Source organism: Nothobranchius furzeri, chromosome 2 (assembly GCF_043380555.1).
Source record: "Nothobranchius furzeri strain GRZ-AD chromosome 2, NfurGRZ-RIMD1, whole genome shotgun sequence".
NCBI lineage: Eukaryota > Metazoa > Chordata > Actinopteri > Cyprinodontiformes > Nothobranchiidae > Nothobranchius > Nothobranchius furzeri.
The window spans coordinates 6012751-6032328 of NC_091742.1; the positions used below are offsets into that span (position 1 = coordinate 6012751).

General features: G+C 41.5%; 1 protein-coding gene across 1 annotated transcript; it reads left to right on the plus strand.

The window, feature by feature from the left end:
• The first annotated feature begins 252 nt into the window (after positions 1-252).
• Positions 253-17881, plus strand: smek1 (SMEK homolog 1, suppressor of mek1 (Dictyostelium)). The gene is made up of 15 exons (XM_015947382.3): positions 253-627; positions 744-799; positions 880-978; positions 3553-4170; positions 4650-4727; positions 4839-4955; positions 6660-6776; positions 6863-6994; positions 9624-9726; positions 9801-9959; positions 10033-10202; positions 14448-14590; positions 15948-16138; positions 16635-16846; positions 17180-17881. The coding sequence occupies exons 1-15, from the start codon at positions 486-488 to the stop codon at positions 17297-17299; spliced, it is 2457 nt and encodes an 818-aa protein (XP_015802868.1). The 5' UTR covers positions 253-485; the 3' UTR covers positions 17300-17881.
• The last annotated feature ends 1697 nt before the right edge of the window (positions 17882-19578 follow it).

Here is a 19578-nt window from a genome sequence, read left to right on the forward strand (position 1 = left end):
CTAACGTTACCTGCAAGCGTACAAACTGTACCAACAAGAAGGCATTGTGTTTATAATCTCAGTTGAAACAGCGGAACTTGTTTTAAATAGAAACATTTCATATATTAGCTTGGGCTCTGTTTTGTCTTTCAGTCGCTGTTTTGTCGATTAATGTAGCATTTTTGGTTTTGTTAATTAGACAGTCGTTACTTTGCTAAAATGGTTTGTGCCGTTTTTGTGTGGCGCTCTGCCTGCACCCATGGTCAGATAAGTTTTGGGGCAGCTCGGCTAAACTAAGTAAATGTTATACGTGCAGCGTCCCCATTTTCTATTTTATTTTCCACTTTGAAGCTAATTCAAAGCGAAGGTCGAGCCCTCTGAAAAGTTGTCAGAACTGCATTGAAAAGTTAAACGGGTGATAAAAGTAAATTGAAGTTGTGGCGTTACTAGGTGAGCCACACGCCCTGTAAGACCCAAGAAGTTCGGGATCACAATCACCTGCCAGGATGACGGACACTCGTAGACGAGTCAAAGTCTATACCCTCAACGAGGACAGACAGTGGGATGATCGTGGGACCGGACACGTCTCCTCGGGCTATGTGGAACGTTTGAGGGGGACTTCTCTTCTGGTGCGAGCAGAGAGTGATGGTAGGTAAACAACAGGAACACCTCTGTACAATTCAGGGTTACTAGTTGTTCGGCAATAAATAACACACGATGCATGCTGTTTCATTTCTTTTTTGCATTTGTGTTTAACCTGACAGGGTCGTTATTATTGGAGTCCAAAATCAACCCAAACACAGCCTATCAGAAGCAACAGGTAAGCAGATAGCATGGTGTTCTCTACTCGAGTAAAAAATGTGACAGTGTGGTAAATACATTGTTTTTTTCACCCTGTAGGATACATTGATAGTATGGTCAGAGGCTGAAAATTACGACTTGGCATTGAGCTTCCAGGAGAAGGCTGGATGTGATGAAATCTGGGAGAAAATATGCCAGGTAACTGCACTTTGTTTTTTTTTATGTTAAAGTCTATCCCACAGAGCTTTGATCTGCTCTGTCACTTGCTACCTCATGCGTGTAAAGGATGTGGGATTGAATCAGAAAGATCTGATGCAATAGGAAACATTTCCCATCAAAATCGTATAATTTATTGAATCTGATTGATTTAACAGCGTGGGACACTGAAAAACCATTTATAATGATTGTTACTGATTATAATCAGTAGGGGTGTAACAGTACGCTAAAATTTTATTTATGTCAGATCAGTGTTTTGAAGAGCTCGGTTTGATTATTTTCGGTATATTATATTTATTTAATATCCTATAGTGAGCAGAACCAGGTGTCATCACAGACTGCTGATCTAGTGTGATGTCTTTAATTATTTCACAGGTTATTTGCGCAGCTATGAGTGTCACGCTCATACAGACCAGGGTTTTCACGGTGCAAAAATTTAACCTCACGGTTATTGTGACAAAAATTTTCACGGTTTTCGGTATTATCGCGGTATTTTTTTTAAACGTGTTACATTTTCAGACAACTAAATAAACCCTGTATATCAGGAAAATATTGTGTCCTTCTAGTGAGCTTTGCAGATGTGGGAAAATGTCATCAGGCAGTAATCATTGTTAAATTCATAATTATTCTCGGAGAGAGACCAACTCTTATCTACCCCTGGGAGCCCCGTAATGCATAGCGTCATTTCAATATGGAGGTGTCCGCGACACGGTTTACATGCAGGTAGCGGCGCTGCGGCTGCTTTATATAGCGACTCGTTGCATTCTCCCTCAACCCAAATCCTCGGATCACGCATTTTAGCTAAAACGCTTACGTTAGCTTGCCTTGCGTTGACTGTAGAGTTGTGGGTGATGGTCACGCAGATGTGTCATGAGATTTGAAGCACTGCTGCCTTTCACAGACACTTTTTCTGCACGTGCTGCAAACAGGATAGCCGTCTTTTATCAACTGTCCCTCGGCATTCTTCAAATATCCAAAAAAGGCACAGGCTTCCCAGTTTGTCTTCTTTGAGGGATAATAAATGTCCTGAGCGCTGCCGTTTCCTCCTTTGACCATTATTTCAGCTTTAGCTTCATGAAAGTTTTGGTTGTAAACAACAAAGCGCGCATGTGCCACCGGCAACTTCAGCAGATGATACGGTGGCTGGTAAGGGTCACTGCGCCTACACCGCATCCACAGTAATCCACTGAGATAATATATATTTTAAAAAACAAGACGGTTATCATTCTTGTCAACTTTTTTACCGGGGTTTACCGCTACACCGGTTACCGTGACAACCCCACTACAGACAAATGTTGTTTTTGACTGTTGATGCTCCATGTTTTTATTTCTGAAGCGAGCCTTAAAAACTCACCTCACACCGCCCAGAGTTTCTTCTTTAAAACTCCTTCGCACTGTATTTTTTTATTGTAGGATGAAAACTTTGTGTGGCAAGGTGGAGAAACGAGGGCCCAGGCGGGATTCGATCCCCAGACTCCCGGGTTAGAGTCACGCCGCTAACCAGTCAGCCAAAGGGATATCCCAGTAGCCAAGTAGCCAGGGCGCATGGTCAATCGGGACACAGTGACAGGACGCTCACCCTGCCACATCTAGACCTGGCAGGGTGAGTGTCGCTGTATCCCGATTGATCATGCTCCCTGGCTACTTGGCTCCTGGGATATCCCTTTGGCTGACTGGTTAGAGCTGCAACCAAGCGCTGCAAGCTGGTTTGATCTGCTCTGAAAGGCGCTGATCAGAATTTGGAGATCACATTTTTTAAACGGAGATCGGGTGCACGCAGCAATCATGCGTCACTCAATACATCATCCCTGCGGAAACTCCTAGGAACTTTTACCTGCTGAACTTAAATCACACAAATAAAAATTCATTAATTAACAGAAAAAAACCAAACCAAAACAGTACGCAGGTGGACCAAACCGAATAGGCCGAACCAGAACAGTTCAACACTCCCCCATGAACCGTTACACCCCTAATAATCAGTCACTCTGAGTTTTTCGTGTAGGCTGAACATGAAAATATTCTGCTACACCTATCTCCTGCTTTAGCTTCTGATAGAAAATAAACGGCAAAATGCTGGGATTTTAAAAGCCTGGCAGATCTACGTCACACTGACATCGTGATTTGCAATGGGAAGGCTGTTGTGGGCTTTAGCGTCCAGGAAACTCTAGAGAATGTTGTAGAAGTTAACCATTAGCATTAGAAACTCCACCACAAAGCAGAACTCTTCCAGGCTTGTGTTATTAGTGGGGTAAAACATCAGTGTTGCAAGTCAGTGGTAGAGTCGCGTTGCTGTTATCCAGTCAGAGGCGAGATGTCCAAATATCAGGAAGTAACTCCAAAACCTGCCGTCTAAAGCTCAGCTGTGAAGTGGCTCACTTCTAACTCCTGAAAATGGTGCATCTGTGTTTTTCTTCCCCAGAGCACAATTTACAAGGCATTCATACCTACGACAGACCACTGCAAATGTATTGATTATTATTGGTTAGATTAAATCATCTGTGAGCGTGGACATTTGATTTTATGGATCAAAAACATTTCTCCTTTTCCTGTTTTAAGGTGCAGGGAAAGGACCCTTCAGTGGACATCACGCAAGAGGTGGTGGATGAGTCTGAGGAGGAGCGGTTTGATGAAATGTCATCGCCAGGTCTTGAGTTGCCACCGTGTGAATTAAACCGCTTGGAGGACCTCGCTGAGCTGGTGGCTTCTTCTCTCCCGTCACCGTTGCGACGTGAGAAACTAGCACTGGCGGTGGAGAATGAAGGCTACATTCGCAAGCTTCTGGAACTGTTTCGTATGTGTGAGGAACTGGAGAACAGAGAAGGACTGCAACATTTGTACGAAATAATTAAAGGCATCTTCCTGCTGAATCGCACTGCACTCTTTGAGGTTATGTTTTCGGATGAGTGCATCATGGATGTCATTGGCTGCCTGGAATTTGATCCGGCGCTGCCTCAGCCACGGCGGCATCGAGAGTTTCTCACAAAGACGGCCCGATTTAAAGAGGTGATTCCCATTTCTGATCCTGAACTGCGTCAGAAAATACATCAGACATATCGCGTGCAGTACATTCAGGATATGGTTCTGCCAACACCCTCTGTTTTCGAGGAAAACATGCTGTCCACCCTGCACTCCTTCATCTTCTTCAACAAGGTGGAGATTGTGGGCATGCTACAGGTGAGAAGTGGTGTTTATTTGTTTCCAAATACTTATATTAACCCATTGCTTTAACCAGTGTGAGATTGTTTTATCTTTTATGATCATGTGACCTTTGTGTTTTCGCACTGTGTCGTGTGTCAACTCAGCAGTGTTTATGTATGGCTGTCTCCATGGAGACGGAGGAGTGCTGTGTAAATCAGGCTGCGTTACGGGAAAACTGAAACGGGCCAACTGCTTACTCTGACACGCTGTGACTGTGTTTTGATGTCAGGCAACAGCAACAGACTTTCCCCTCTTTCCTAAAAAGCTCAGATTTAAATATTTATAAATATGTTTGTTTATTTTTTTTAACTAACTGAACACACAGCAAAATATCGGCCTACAGTTAAACATTTTATCTAAAGGATTTCTGACATTTTGGAAAGACAAAATAAAATTTCCTTTGTCTTCTTCAGACTCCCTTTCTCTTTATAATCTCTCCTTTTTTACAATGTCAGGATGATGAGAAGTTCTTGACAGACCTCTTTGCACAGCTAACAGACGAGGCTACAGACGACAACAAAAGACAAGAACTGGTACGCCAGATTTTAGTTACAGAAAAGTTTTGACATTCTTCTGTCGGTTTTTCAGTTTAATAATCATCTCATCCTTTGTTTCATACAGCTGTGTTTTCTTATCTTGTTTAGGTAAACTTCCTAAAGGAGTTCTGTGCATTCTCGCAAACATTACAACCTCAAAACAGAGACGCCTTCTTCAAGACGTTGTCAAACATGGGCATTCTTCCTGCACTGGAGGTCATACTGGTGAGTTCAGTTAGAAGGAAAAAAATGGAATATGTGGCGTTTTGGGCAGGGATGCTTACCTTTACATGGAGGAATCTCTGAATCCCCCTCCAGTGTGAAAACTGAAAACTGGAACTTGTTCTAATGAAGCAGAGACTTGGAATACATTGGCTGTAAAATATGTAAAGCAACTGACTGGTGGCATATTCTGAGTTTAGCGTTACAGCTGCAGAGGATTTATTAATGTAATTAGGATAGCGTTGACTATTGTAGTCTTTGGGTGGATTCTTCTCGCAACTCTTGTCAGATACTGTTGTGGCTTTACGTGTCACGAGTGTCTGTTCTGGTCAGTAAATTTTATATTTTGGTTTTTAGATTTGATCTTTTGTTCATGCTGGAGTGATAGTTCTCTTGTTTGTGTTCTTTAGTGTCCATTTTACTCCTGAAATAAAACTCTGACCGGACCTTTCCACTGGACGTGTAAACGCAGTTAGCAGCAGTTAGCCGTCGTTATGGTGGATTGGTTCATTTCCACCAGCTGTGAAGCACTATGTCTTGAACCCAGCAGTCATTCCCTAAAAATGCATCTTTTGCTTCTTAGTGACACATCTAACCTAACAATTCAACATTTTCTCAAGAATCTCATTTCTTTTTCTTCACAATGTGGTTGTAAAGCCAGTTTATGGTTAGTTTTTCTGTCAGTTTAGCCAGAACTGGAAAATAACCGGCTTGCTTTTCCGCTGCCATCACGTCTCTAAATATGTCTTCTGAAAGTTTTACTCAAATGAAGACGGTGCATTTGAACAGTTTTTCTGCACAGATTAATAATTACACAATTTCATTTGTTTATTTTTGTGTCTTTTTTATTTAACAAGGAAAGTCCCATTGAGATTAAAAACCTCATTTTCAAAGGAGTCCTGGCCAAGAGGCAGCAAGACAGTACCAAAATGACCCAGTTACACATTTAAAGTTGTATACAAAATTACAGACGTGTTCTCAGTCTGGTTTTAAATGCATTCAAGCAGATGAGCTCAGATAATTTCCAGTTTTCCTGCAGCCTTCTCCATGAAGAAAGAGCAGAGCGAACGAAAGACACTTTTGCTCAGTTCTGTGTGAGCAAATAAAACACAAACCGATCATTTTGCTGTGAGAAAAACATTTCTCTCTGAGAGTAGGTTACAGATGTGGGTGGGTAAAATATATCGATGCTACCAGTCCATAGAGTAAATGGTGGCTTAGCTAGCAGTGTCTGTGAAAGCTCAGTAAAATGTGATTTTGGTTTGAAACCATTTGGTGTCTTTAAAAATGCATGCACCTTTTTATAAATGATGTAAACATGTCTGCTGTACATGTAGAAAACAGTGAGAACATTCCTCCACGGCTTTATTGGTGTAAGCTCATTGTTGGAGCAGTTTTTAATGGTTATTTCTTCCCTTGAGCAGAAAAAATTAATAATGTTTTCCTTAGTAAGGTTGATCTCCATAATGTGGCCTAAGTCCCTGACGAGAGGGACCAATGGAGGGTCTTTAGCACCAATGCTAAAGCTAATGTTTCTGCAGTAAAAAGCATCTACAAGTGTTGGCTCAAATAAAAGGTCTCCTAAAGCCTGAAATCTATTTGTTTCTTTTCACCCTAATGTGCTTATTTGTATTTTATTTTTTTTCTAAGACAAGATTTTGTATCTTCTTCACTTGTCTTCAGTCAGATTGTGTTTTTGTCTAACAGGGAATGGATGACGTTCAGGTGCGTGGGGCCGCCACAGATATATTCTCTTATCTAGTGGAGTACAACCCCTCCATGGTACGAGAGTTTGTCATGCAGGAATCTCAGCAAAATGATGACGTGAGTAAATCTTTTCAAAGATAAAATACAAATATATTGATTTGATAATAGATGTGGATTTAAGGTAAAATTTCTCTGCTTTTCAGGACATCCTCCTCATCAACCTGATCATCGAACACATGATCTGCGATACAGACCCAGAACTTGGTGGAGCGGTGCAGCTAATGGGCTTGCTACGGACTCTGTTGGATCCAGAGAACATGCTGGCTACTGCGAATGTGCGTTTCCACACACTCTAGCAAACATTTGACAGTTAGTTCTCGCAAAGCATTAAAAACGTTGCTTCCTGGGTTCTTATGTTACAGTAGAAACAGAAATGCGTCTTTAGTGATAAACGATGCAGCGGTGAGGAAAGCAGGTTAAAGGAGGTCTACAAGACCAATATTATAATCCTATAAATGTACAAGAAATCCTATCTGATTATGCTGCAGAATCACAAAAGAAGAAGGAAAAAAACCCGAAATTTTCCTGTCGAGTTACTGTGTAATTTAAGAATTGTCATCAGTTCTTCCAGTCTAACAGGTTACTTCAGTAGAACCGCAGAACACATTTTGATGTCAGCGGTTTTTACTAAGTTTTGTTGGATTTACACAAAAACAACTGATGGCGTATTTGACTGATTCTACAGTTCTGCCACAAACGTCTCACTGAAGAATCAGACTTAAAACTTCTAAGTAAAACTTTTACAGGGTTGAACTTTAGGCAATATTAGTTTGAGTCTTCAAATGGTTTATCAAGTCTGTTTGTTCAAAGGATAAAGGTAGAAAATGTCAACTAATGATTATGTGGTAATAATTAAATATGTAAATAATCTCAGTAATCCAGTGTTAACCTACACGGCGTGACTCATGTTGGTGGTGACACATTTATGACTGTTCTCCAGCGTCACCCTGAGGAGACAAAGCTCCATGTAGTGAAAGAAGGATCTCTCCGGTTGAAAACATCAATGGCTGTTGAATGTTTCTGCCACCATATTGTCAGAAATGCAGTGTAGAGCTATAAATCTGTATGGTTTTGTGTCATTAACCAAAATCATTTTTGACCAGGTCCAGTAATTTAACGGAGGCTTTTAAAGGTGCAATTTTTAACAATAAAGTAAGAATTTTACAGTGAAGTAATCCCAAAACCGTCTTAATGTCTCGATCATGTTGGAAGGACGGTTAAACTGAAACATTTAATTCTCATCCGGCTGTGAGGGTTGTCAGTTTCCTCCTTTGAAAATAAAGGAAGGAGGGACGTTGCTACGGTCTACCATCAGTGAGTGTGAGGTTGCTGCAGCGCCGGCATTTGTAATTAGACTACGGCCGACAAAAGCCAGTAACAAGAGCGACCCAGAAGTTATTTCTTCTACCCCCTTAAAAGCCACAGCATCCTTTTACTTTACATTAATATTGGGTCGTCCTAGGACTGCCTACTTCAGTCGCTTTGTTCAGTCATTTGACCCTGTGCTGTGTTTGCACTTGACTGTTCCGCTCTGATCAGTACCTTCTCTGTCTTGTATATATTAGCCGTTTCTCTGATTATTGACTATATTATTATTTTAGTGTGCTTATTTCTTATTTTTGCACCAAGTTCCACGGCAATTTCCTATTGTTTTCTCACATGTATGGCAATAAACCCCTTCTGATTCTGAAGCAGGCTAGAGGCTAATGTTTAGCTAACAATGCTAACAGTGAATTCGAAGCAAATAGTCAGCGCTTAAAATATCTTAAAGTGACAGTGTGTTTTTTTTTTCTGGTGATGGGGCAATAGATACCTAAATCATTGCAAGCAAGCATTATGTTTGTGTTCAAGTAAGACCTTATCAACGGATGGCCATTAGGGTCAAAAATCCTTGGGAGTGCAACCTCCAGCAAAATAACAAGAACATCAGATTCCCTTTCATCACTGGCAATGAGTGAAGAGGTAAATGTGTAAAAGAGCAACATTTATTAATGCTGAAAGTTTTGTAACCATTTGTTACAAATCAGTAAATGCATTCTGTCCTCACGGGCTTCCGTAGAAGGAAACATGGCATCTATTATGGTGCCACTCCCATGTATTTTAGACCCGATTTCTATGGTTATATGTTATGAAACCGCCAATATTTTTCAAGAGCCGGGCATCTTTGAATTTATTTACAACATTTCAATGGATATTTCCAGAGATTAATGGTTAAAAACTTCACATTGTCACGTTAAGCTACTTTTTAGTGACCAACAACATAATATTCCAGTGAAGTTGATGAGTTAAACGTGGCATTTTACTTCCTTTAATGAGTCGTTCAGATCATTGACAGCAAGCTAACAGCAAGACGGCAAACAACCACACTTCCTCTATGGTGGAGGCATATTGCCGTAATATGTGTGGTAAGCGCTCCCTACCGTAAAACACCCAATAGTGCTAACACCAGATATGACGATGTATTTATCAACTTACCGTGTCTGACTCATCTTTGCTTGTTATCTAAAATCTTCTGGTGCTGATCTGGAAACAGCCGTGAAACCCACAGAACAGGAGCGAGAAAGTGATTGCAGTAACCTGTTTGGATCACATATTGCACCTTTTAAATAAGATAGTAGCAAATATTTCAGCAACTCCAATAAGGATTGATGTTAAATGTTACAAAGAAAAATAAATTAAAATGTTCTGGATTACCTATAAATGAAGTGTGTAGGAGTATAATCCAAGTCTGGATTCAAACATTGCTCACATTAATTGCAGTGAACAGCTGAAAATAGTTTTTATGTTCAATTCCATAATCAAATTAGTAAAGATTAGTTTAAATATTAGCTAATGTGTGTCAGAGAGCAGAACGTTGTTTTTTTTTTTGTGTTGACTGTCATTCTCATTTTTTTCCTCCTTTAGAAAACAGAAAAGACCGAGTTCCTCAGCTTTTTCTACAAGCACTGCATGCATGTCCTCTCTGCTCCATTATTAGCTAACACCACGGAGGAGAAACCCAGCAAAGGTACCACAGATATTTGTGATTGTTGGGCCGTTTAGAGTTTTTGTTTGGCTTAATAACTTTGCTCTCTTTTGCAGATGATTTTCAAACTGCCCAGTTGCTTGCCCTGATTTTGGAGCTGCTAACGTTTTGTGTGGAGCACCACACGTATCACATCAAGAACTACATCATCAACAAAGATATCCTCAGGAGGGTACTGGTTCTCACTGCCTCTCAACACGCCTTCCTGGCACTGTGTAAGCCTCACAGATGGATGATTAACCAGATCTTTTCCTCTGCTCTGTTTTAACTCCTTCATCTGATCCTCAGGTGCCCTGCGCTTCATGAGGAGGATTATTGGCTTGAAAGATGAATTCTACAACCGCTACATCATGAGAAACTTCCTCTTTGAGCCCGTCATCAAGGCCTTTCGGAATAATGGCTCCCGCTACAATCTCATGAACTCTGCCATTATTGAAATGTTTGAATACGTCCGAGTGGTGAGTTTGCATTCATTGTCACTATTTTAGCAGGAGAAGGAAGAGAAATAATCGTTTAAATTATATTATTAGAACTTTAACAAATATGCTTTTTTTGGGACCGATACCGATATAAAACTTTTAACAAAGGCCAATAGCCGATATAATGGCCGATAAATCTCCCTCACACAAAAAAGAAATAAAAATGTTATTAAGCTTAAACCTTTCATTCTCTGTCTTTTTGATGCTAAGATATTTCTCTATTACACACCTAAGAACTGTCTCCATAACTCGCTCGGGTTTCCAAGTAATGCAAATGAGATTTATTTAGCAGAAACAACAGAACACACAAACACAGTCACAGCATAAATGTAACATTCAAGTGTTTTCTTGTAAACTGTGGTTTCCACAAATACATTTTCACTTAAAGGAATATTCCACCACTCAGTAAAACTGTGTCTTGTTACGATTCCCCAGAGTTAGACAAGTCAGAAAAAGTATTTTATAACCAGCCCAATAAGATCTGGCAGCAGTTGGTTTTCTTAGTTTAGCATAAAACAATATAAGTGAATTCACATACATTGTAGTGTTTTTATGTAGGCCTGGATGCAAGCCTTCCCTTCCATTGCTTTATGCTAAAACAACTGGTTACAACATGGTTTTTCTGACTTGGCTAACTCTGGGGAATCTAACAACACACACACACGTTTAGGGACAGAAGATCCCTATAAGAATATTAAAATAATAAAAATGCACAATAAATAAAACGTAATACTTGTGCTTTGTAACAAAGTAACACTCTGTGGAAGTTAACCTGGTGAACTAATTCACCCTGGACAGGAAATAACTGCACATAAGAAACATAAATAAGAATAAATAAAAATAAAAAGTTCCAAAACAATAATTTTTGTTCAAAGTTCAAAGGAGTGGAGCCACACAACATGAGTTCTTAAAGCTGGCGCCATCTACTGGATAGGTAGCGCAATATCGGCCATATTGGCCGTCTTTTTAGACGATAGTGTTAATCGGCCGGTGTCGGCACAGGATCTGCTCGGGTGCAAGATCGGCTCGGGGTCCTTCGACTGCCGATGACGTCAAAGTACGGCAAACCCACTCGGACAAAATACACTACACATCTATACTGTTGGAAAGAACTTAGCAGTTTTGTTATTAAAATAATGTTTCTTAAGACGTAAGTTTGTGTTTATAATGGTATATTTAAAATAAAACACTATATTGTATTCATAATGTTGAACTCCTCTTTGAGCACATCCCTTGAAGGATCATAGGTACTGGCAACACCTGTGAAATTGTATTTGCAGGAAAGAAGTGTGTCCCGTTTATTGAAGTATTTTGTGCTTAGAGTTTTTGACGTCTTGTCCATGCGTAGTTCAGGTACGCTCATAGCTGCTAGCCAAAACTCTGGAGTTAAAAGTTTTCTGGCTTTACTAAAATACCTGTCTGTACTTATTTGATTGATGGTAGTTTTACTTTCTATTAGACTCCAAATGTAATCATTTGGCACGTTTCTAATTCATAATTTGTAAGAATGTAATCTGTGATATTAGCATTAGCGCTCCTATGGGTTTTTCCATGTATATTAGCATTGCGCTAACCACTCGCTGCCAAATTGCAGCCTTTGCGATTCGAAAATCTCCTTTTGTCACATCGCAATTTAATTGCAGATGCAGTTAATCGTTCAGCCCTAATATACATGCAGCTCTATGCTAAAAGTGTATTTTCAAAGCGGTAATGATGGATTTCTTTGTAAAAGTTGTCCATCTTTCCAACAGAAAGATTTGCCTGGACCAACGTAACGTGATAACACATGATTACGTAATTCCGTAAGGTTCATGTTCAGCCAATCAACTACTTAGACGTCATTGGCAGTCGACGGACCCTGAGCCGATTTTGCACCCGAGCAGACCTTGTACCGACCCCGGCCGATAATATCAGTCGGGCCCTATTATAAATCATTCAAGTTAAGATAATATTTTTACTCAACCTGATTTAGGAGGTTTAAAGAGTTTTGATTATTTTTCCTACTTTGTTGATTAGAGATTTATTCAAAAGCTTTTTTTTTTTACAACAATTTTCACTAAATTGTTAATGCTGATGAATTTCTGGAATCCAGATTAATTGTAAGTATTTGTCTTGTTGACATTGTTGTTGCAAATGTTTTTATATAGGTTCTAACTAGAGGTGTGAATCTTCAGTTGTCTCCCGATTCGATTCGATTACGATTATTGGGTCAACGATTCAATTCGATTCGATATCACGATGCATCACGATTATTTCATATTGATTTGTTTTCATTGATAAATAGAAGATGTCAGATAATTGCTTTTTATTTTTTTTATCTAAAACATAATTGACACAACCTGCCATCCCTCAAAAGCTCTCCATTCACAACAGGTTAGGACAAAACATTTTAAACATTTAAGAAGATTTAAAAAAGTAAAATGATCTGTTTCCTCGTTCAGCACCACGCCTCAGGCTGTGAAAAACACGCTTTGCAAAAACTCACAAAATCTAAAAAAGTACTGAAAACCTACAGTACACATAATGTAATAATAAAATACATAATGGGTTCATATATGAGTGTTTAATGTCTCTGAGCAGCTCTAGAGTCAAATATTTATGCCACAGTTGAAGGGTGTCAGAAATAACACCAAATGAAATGTTTGACTTAATTTCATTTGAACCCAGTGGTTCATTTCTGAAATGTTGGAGAATGAATCAAGTTCTGTTTGATGCAGAAAATAATAAAACATAAAACAAATTCTACACTTCCAATAATATTTAAGATGTGTGTTTTATTCTTTCTGATAATAACACCAACAGAAGGCTGTGGGCTGGATTAGGATTAAATTACCCAGCTGATGGATCTCTTTCACTAACCAGCTAACTACAAACCTTTCCACTAACCTGTCCTGTGTGACCCTCACCATGTGACCCTCATGTCCATGCTGTCTCTGGAGAAGCAGATAGGAGACAAGACCTCCTGTAACCTAAAATGAACCAAAGCTTCCTCTCAGTTTCTCTTTAAGATGACTTTAACATCTGTTTATCATCATGAAACAAAAGAATAAAGTGGAACAAGAACTTCTATCTTCTATTTCTCCATCCTTTTAACTTCTCCGTGTCCCTAAATAAAAGAGACAGATGATCACGCTGCAGCCGCCGTCACTGACCCCGCCCCCTCCCCAAGACCGGATCTCCCTACATTACCACAAGCAGTCTGACTGAGCGCTTCCAGGAGAAACAATAATTAAATTATGAAGATAATAACGCGTGTTTGGAGCATCGGTTTGGAGGAGCGCCGATCGTCTCTCTTGTGTGAGCAGTCTCTCTCTCTCTCTCTCTCTCTCTCTCTCTCTCTCTCTCTCTCTCTCTCTCTCTCTCTCTCTCTCTCTCTCTCTCTCTCTCTCTCTCTCTCTCTCTCTCTCTCTCTCTCTCTCTCTCTCTCTCTCTCTCTCTCTCTCTCTCTCTCTCTCTCTCTCTCTCTCTCTCTCTCTCTCTCTCTCTCTCTCTCTCTCTCTCTCTCTCTCTCTCTCTCTCTCTCTCTCTCTCTCTCTCTCTCTCTCTCTCTCTCTCTCTCTCTCTCTCTCTCTCTCTCTCTCTCTCTCTCTCTCTCTCTCTCTCTCTCTCTCTCTCTCTCTCTCTCTCTCTCTCTCTCTCTCTCTCTCTCTCTCTCTCTCTCTCTCTCTCTCTCTCTCTCTCTCTCTCTCTCTCTCTCTCTCTCTCTCTCTCTCTCTCTCTCTCTCTCTCTCTCTCTCTCTCTCTCTCTCTCTCTCTCTCTCTCTCTCTCGCCGCACGACAACCCGCTCAATTAACATAATTCACGGCCCAAATCCAACAGAACCGGTCGGGCTGGTTCGGTTTCGGTTTTGTCTCGGGTGACAACTCTAGCGCTCAGCCCTGCAGTACCACATTAAGGCGGAGGTAAATGTGGAGGACGATCACTCTTGACAGATTTGGATGCAGCACTGGTGCCGCCGTTAAAAAACAAAACTACATTCCACTATAATCGATTATGGCGTACTCTTCTACGATGCAGAATCGTTTATGTCAGCATCCCGATGCATCGATTATTTGATTATTTTCCTCGGCTCTAGTTCTAACTCTATCATTGCCTGGCTGCATTTTTTACCTACACGCATTATCCTTTAAAGCGTAGTTTGGGCCAATTTAATCCCCTTGTATACTTTTCCCTAACTCTGATTTTATGAGAATTCGTTGGTTTTGTCTGTGATCACCCTTCAGGAGGACGTTAAATCCCTGACGGCTCACATAGTGGAGAACTACTGGAAGTCTCTGGAGGATGTGGACTACGTTCAGACGTTCAAGGGCCTAAAGCTGAGATACGAACAGCAGCGAGAAAGGCAAGACAACCCCAAGCTGGATAGGTGAGAAAACAACAGCAGCACCGTTGATCCGTGGAGCAGCTCTCCTGTATGTGGCTAATACAGGGGAGGTGAAAGACATGCGATATGCGTTGAGTGAGTCTCACAGATTAGGTGTTATAATTACATTTGTGGGTTTTCATAGATTTTCTGAGGTGGGATTCTGTATTTTTGTATCTGTAATTCTGTATCGAGTGAAAACTTGTGTTCTGTGTTTAGGTATTTTATTTGCGTTGTACGTTTTAGTAAACAAGCGTTTATTTTTTCAAGGATTTTTTGATCTTTGGGAGATAAGTTATACGAGTGGAGCTGCAGAGCACATTTACGATCATTAATGTTAAGTACAGAAGCTACAACTGCTTCATCTTTCTGCAAATAAAAGTTTGTAATTAACTCATTCACTGCCAATGACGACTTAAGTCGTCATTTGCATTTTTTTACTGTTTGAGCATTGGAGCGAGCCCCCGCGCTGAGAGAACAAACATCTCAGCCCTGAAGCCGATCTTCATCCGCATACGTCACAGATCACATGATCAGGAAGCAACACATCCATGTGTTAGGAGATCGTTTTGGGCCGTTCCTGTAAAAAAAAGTGAGACGCGAACCGGAAAAGCGTCTGCCGATCACAATTCAACAACGGATTATGAAAGAACGGATAACGCTCGAAACACGCGGCTTCTTCCTGATGAGTCTCCTCTTTGTTTTGGTTGTTTTGGCATCGACATCATGCTAGCGCTTAACGTTCTGTGACTCTTAAAAAAACAGTAAAAACGGTGAGAAACGCTGGCAGCGAATGCCGTTAGTGATCAGGAAACGGCTGGCAGTGAATGAGTTAATGATTTTTTAATGCGTTTGTGGGGAGGAGTTGGGCTAGGGTCCTGGCTTGTTGGACACAAAGGGGTCCTTAAGGAAAATAGGTTAAGAATCACGGATCTAGAGTATAAAGAGGACCATTATAAAACTGCTACATTAAAATGTGCGTGCGTTTTAGGGGTAGACCGACATGTCGGGCCAATATTTACTATTTGTATACATCAGCACTGGTCGATATTTGTCCTTGGTAAAGCCGAATTAAGGTCAGGCACATGTTCGGGCAGCCCGTTGCTGTTGCAGAATTTAATTTAAATGTATTTATATGGTCACTAATAACGTCTGCATAATAAATACTTTATGTAGGTTTACTTTAACACTCAGCACTGCACAAAGTTGAGATTTTACAGTTAAATTCAGAGTTAAAAAGCTGATTCAGCTGATGTGATTAGTGAATTTTTAGCATGAAAATAAGGGAAAACGTCCAGATATTGCCCCATGAAATCGGCTGTGTTTATTTAAACATTGGGTGATGCTTTGTCCTCTGCAGCATGCGCTCCATCCTACGGAACCACCGTTTCCGTAGAGATGCACGGACGCTGGAGGATGAAGAGGAAATGTGGTTTAACACAGATGAAGATGACCTTGAGGATGGCGAGGCAGTTGTTCTACCTTCTGACAAGATGAAGAGTGAGGAAGACCTCATGGAGCCGATCAGCAAATTCATGGAGAGAAAGAAATGTAAGTATTGTTTTTTTTTTTTATCAGGGAAAGCCTCGGGTTAAGCAGACAAAGTCCCTCCGTTGAGGACATCAGTGTTGGTAAATGATAAAAAATGGTAAATGGCCTGTATTTGTATAGTGCCTTCTTAGGGTTCTACGACCCCCCAAGTCGCTTTACAACACAACCAGTCATTCACACATTCACACACACATTCACACACACATTCACACACTGATGGTGATGAGCTACGATGTAGCCACAGCTGCCCTGGGGCGCACTGACAGAGGCGAGGCTGCCGAGCACAGGCGCCACCGGTCCCTCCGACCACCACCAGCAGGCGAGGCGGGTTAAGTGTCTTACCCAAGGACACAACAGCAGAATTCTCTGGTCGGCGCCAGGATCGAACCTGCAACCTTCTGATTACTGGACAAACCCGCTCAACCTCCTGAGCTACTGCTGCTGCCCCTGATGGGTGGAATAACTTCATTAACCTCTTTTTCCTCTGTACCCACAGTAAAAGACACAGAGGATAAAGAAGTTTTGGGGAAGTCGAGCTTGTCGGGTCGACAGAATCCCAGCTTCAAGCTTTCCTTCTCTGGATCCACTAAAACGAGCCTGGCAAGCCCCCCCTCATCTGCCTCACTGAACCCAGGCTCTCCGGGGTCACCAGGGTCTCCAGGCTCGGGGGCACGGAGCTCACCCCCCACCACAGCAGTAACCACAAAGGTGCTTTGCATGTTTGCCTTAAACACTTTGTAAATGAAAGCTTAGATTTAAGTCTTAAGTCTTTGCAGCTTCACACCAGCCTTGTTGTGTAGTCGTCAGAGAACGTGTCACTGGGTTCAGCTCTAGGCTTTGCTAGACAGTGAAATAGGAGAAAGAGATCAGTCCACATGAAGAGGATGTAATGGGCATGCATCGTCACAGATTTATGAACAGTTTAGAGGCAGCGTTGAAGGAAACCGAGGTTTATTTTTTTAATTTTTTACTCCACTAAAAGTACATTTATGTGGAGTTTTATTTAACATTCATGGATTTGTGTTGTCTCCTCTTCCTCAGGGAGGTTTAGTGGGACTAGTGGACTATCCTGATGATGACGAAGAGGAGGAAGAGGAGGAGGATGGGGAGAGTAAAGAGGAGCCTTTGCCACCTACGAAGAAGTCCAAGCTGAGCTCGTAAAGGAATCCCCGCCGCAGCGTGTGCTCCGCTCAGTCTCAGAACACAGACTCACAGGAACGATCAAACTTGTTGACAAATTGAATGAATAAAATCACCCGTCGTCGTCAACGGGTGGCCAAACGAGGAGCGGACTGTTGATGAAAAGCCTCCTCGGACTCGCCCAATTCATAAAAGTGCCAATCAGGAGACAAGGATCGGAGCCCCAACCCCCCTCTGAGAAGCGGAGCGGACGAGAGGACCGTTTCGGTGGAGATCTCTTAATAAACGAGAGCCTGCCGGGTTTTTACTGATTTCTCAGCTGGAGGAGAAAAAAAAGGCCACATACGAATACAAATGTACACAGATGGAAATACCACAGAGCTCACATGCTCGGCTCATGACCCACTGCCCCCTCCCCCTGCCCCCCCACTCAGGGAAGGACATCACAGCGGCCCAGATGGGTCAGCCAATTCAGACCCAGAACCACCGATTGCACCCATTCCCTCCCTAGAGTTTGCTTCCTCACGGTTCCTTTCTTCTTTTCTCCTCTGCTCCTGTTTTCCTTCTATTCGTCTCTTTTCTTCCCTTTTATGTTAGTAAATAGGACCAGACGGGAGGCAGCAGCGAGGCAAACCGCTGCCCTTGTTGTCACTTGATGTCATCATTGTTGTCGTTATTTCTCTGAAGAGAAAAAAAAGCCAGCAGTTTCTGCGTTATTTTCCTTTTGTTCTCTTATTTGTCTCAATCTTTGACCTGTTTTTTTGTAAAATTACAACAACAACAAAAAAAGACCTGCCTTTAAATGTTCAGGATGTTTTCAGTCACACTTGAACAGGTTTTTAAAAACCTCAGTAGGCGAGCTAGTTTTACCCTTTTTGCCCTTTGAAACTACAGATTTTTTGGAGAATTTGTAATCCCATCATCATTAAAGATCGAGTGGAATTCTAGATGTGATGAATTTTGTCATATCTTTTCTCTTTTTTCCCCCCTTTTACATGAGTGTACTCTTAGTTGTTCGGAAAACTTGGGACCATTAAAAGATATTTGCTGTAAGATGTTTTGTTCTAATAATACTTTGTTTTTATTCTCTCTGATCAACACAGCTGCTTTCTGACACAGGAAGTTTAGGCCTGGTGCCCTAGCTAGAAGGTAACATAAAATAACTACTGAAGGTTTTGGTGATGAATTTGTTTTAACACCCACCGGCTTTTTATCTAAAAGAAAAGCTGTGACTAGTTGGTGTTTGGTGGATTCATAGTTGCTGATCTTCCTGTTTTCCACCAGATGGCGCTATTGTTGCACAGAACTGGCATTCCTGATTAGCAGTTTCACCTGCACTTTCAATGCATGCAACATAGTCTAATTACTCACAAATTAAAAATATCACAGTACTGCTTTATTGGTGTTCGGTTTAAAACGTCTGCAGCTCCTCGTTTATGTGCTGACCTCAGCGGGAGTTGAGTGCAATTCCAAAATAAGCAGCATCAAGGCCACCAAGAAGTCACTGTGTTGTCTCTCCAAGTGCATTGTGGCCATCAGACATTGTTTATTAATTAAAACCCAACAGACGAGGATCACTGGGCGCCCGGTGGTCAACGAGAGCCATCACACAACGCCTGTTAAGGCTTCCATTCACATGAAAGCCGTCTCCAGACAACAGCAGCTTTTGAAGATCTGCCCCCACCCGCCAGCCTCCGTTTGCTCTGCAGCAGGAGTGTGGCAGAATCTGTGTGTGTTTTGTTTGGAACTTGCGTCGTTGCCAGAGGAGAGGCCAGCTCGTTTCTGGTGCCAGCCACTGCAGCACTAGAAAGCCGACTCCACTTCCAGAGCCAAGTCGCTCACCCTGCTCTACCCGCCTGCATGTCTGCCAGGCTGAAGAGCCGCCATCGTGGACACTGCTGCTCAACTTCCTGCTGAGTCAATGAAAAGGTTTTTGACAGCTCTCTTGATTGGCTCGGCTTGGAAATTAAGAGTGATCTGAAGTCCTGACAAACTATTTTACTCACAATGGTTTGTTTACTCTTGACATGTTTCAGTTTAAACCAACTTCAGTGATTTTGAGCATTAACCGTTTATGTTGCCAGCTCACGCTTTGGCCTTGAAAACCAGCTGCTGAAAACAATTCCCAGTAAAAGCCCACTTTACCATCTTTGCTCTCAACTTTAAACCACTTTTATGATCAAACTGCAGACCTTGACCCTGACATACAACCGAGAACCTAAAAACAGCAGAAAATCTATTGAAAAAAGTCTCCAGGATCATATAAAGCCTCAAATACTACAGCAACAGTTCCAAGTGCA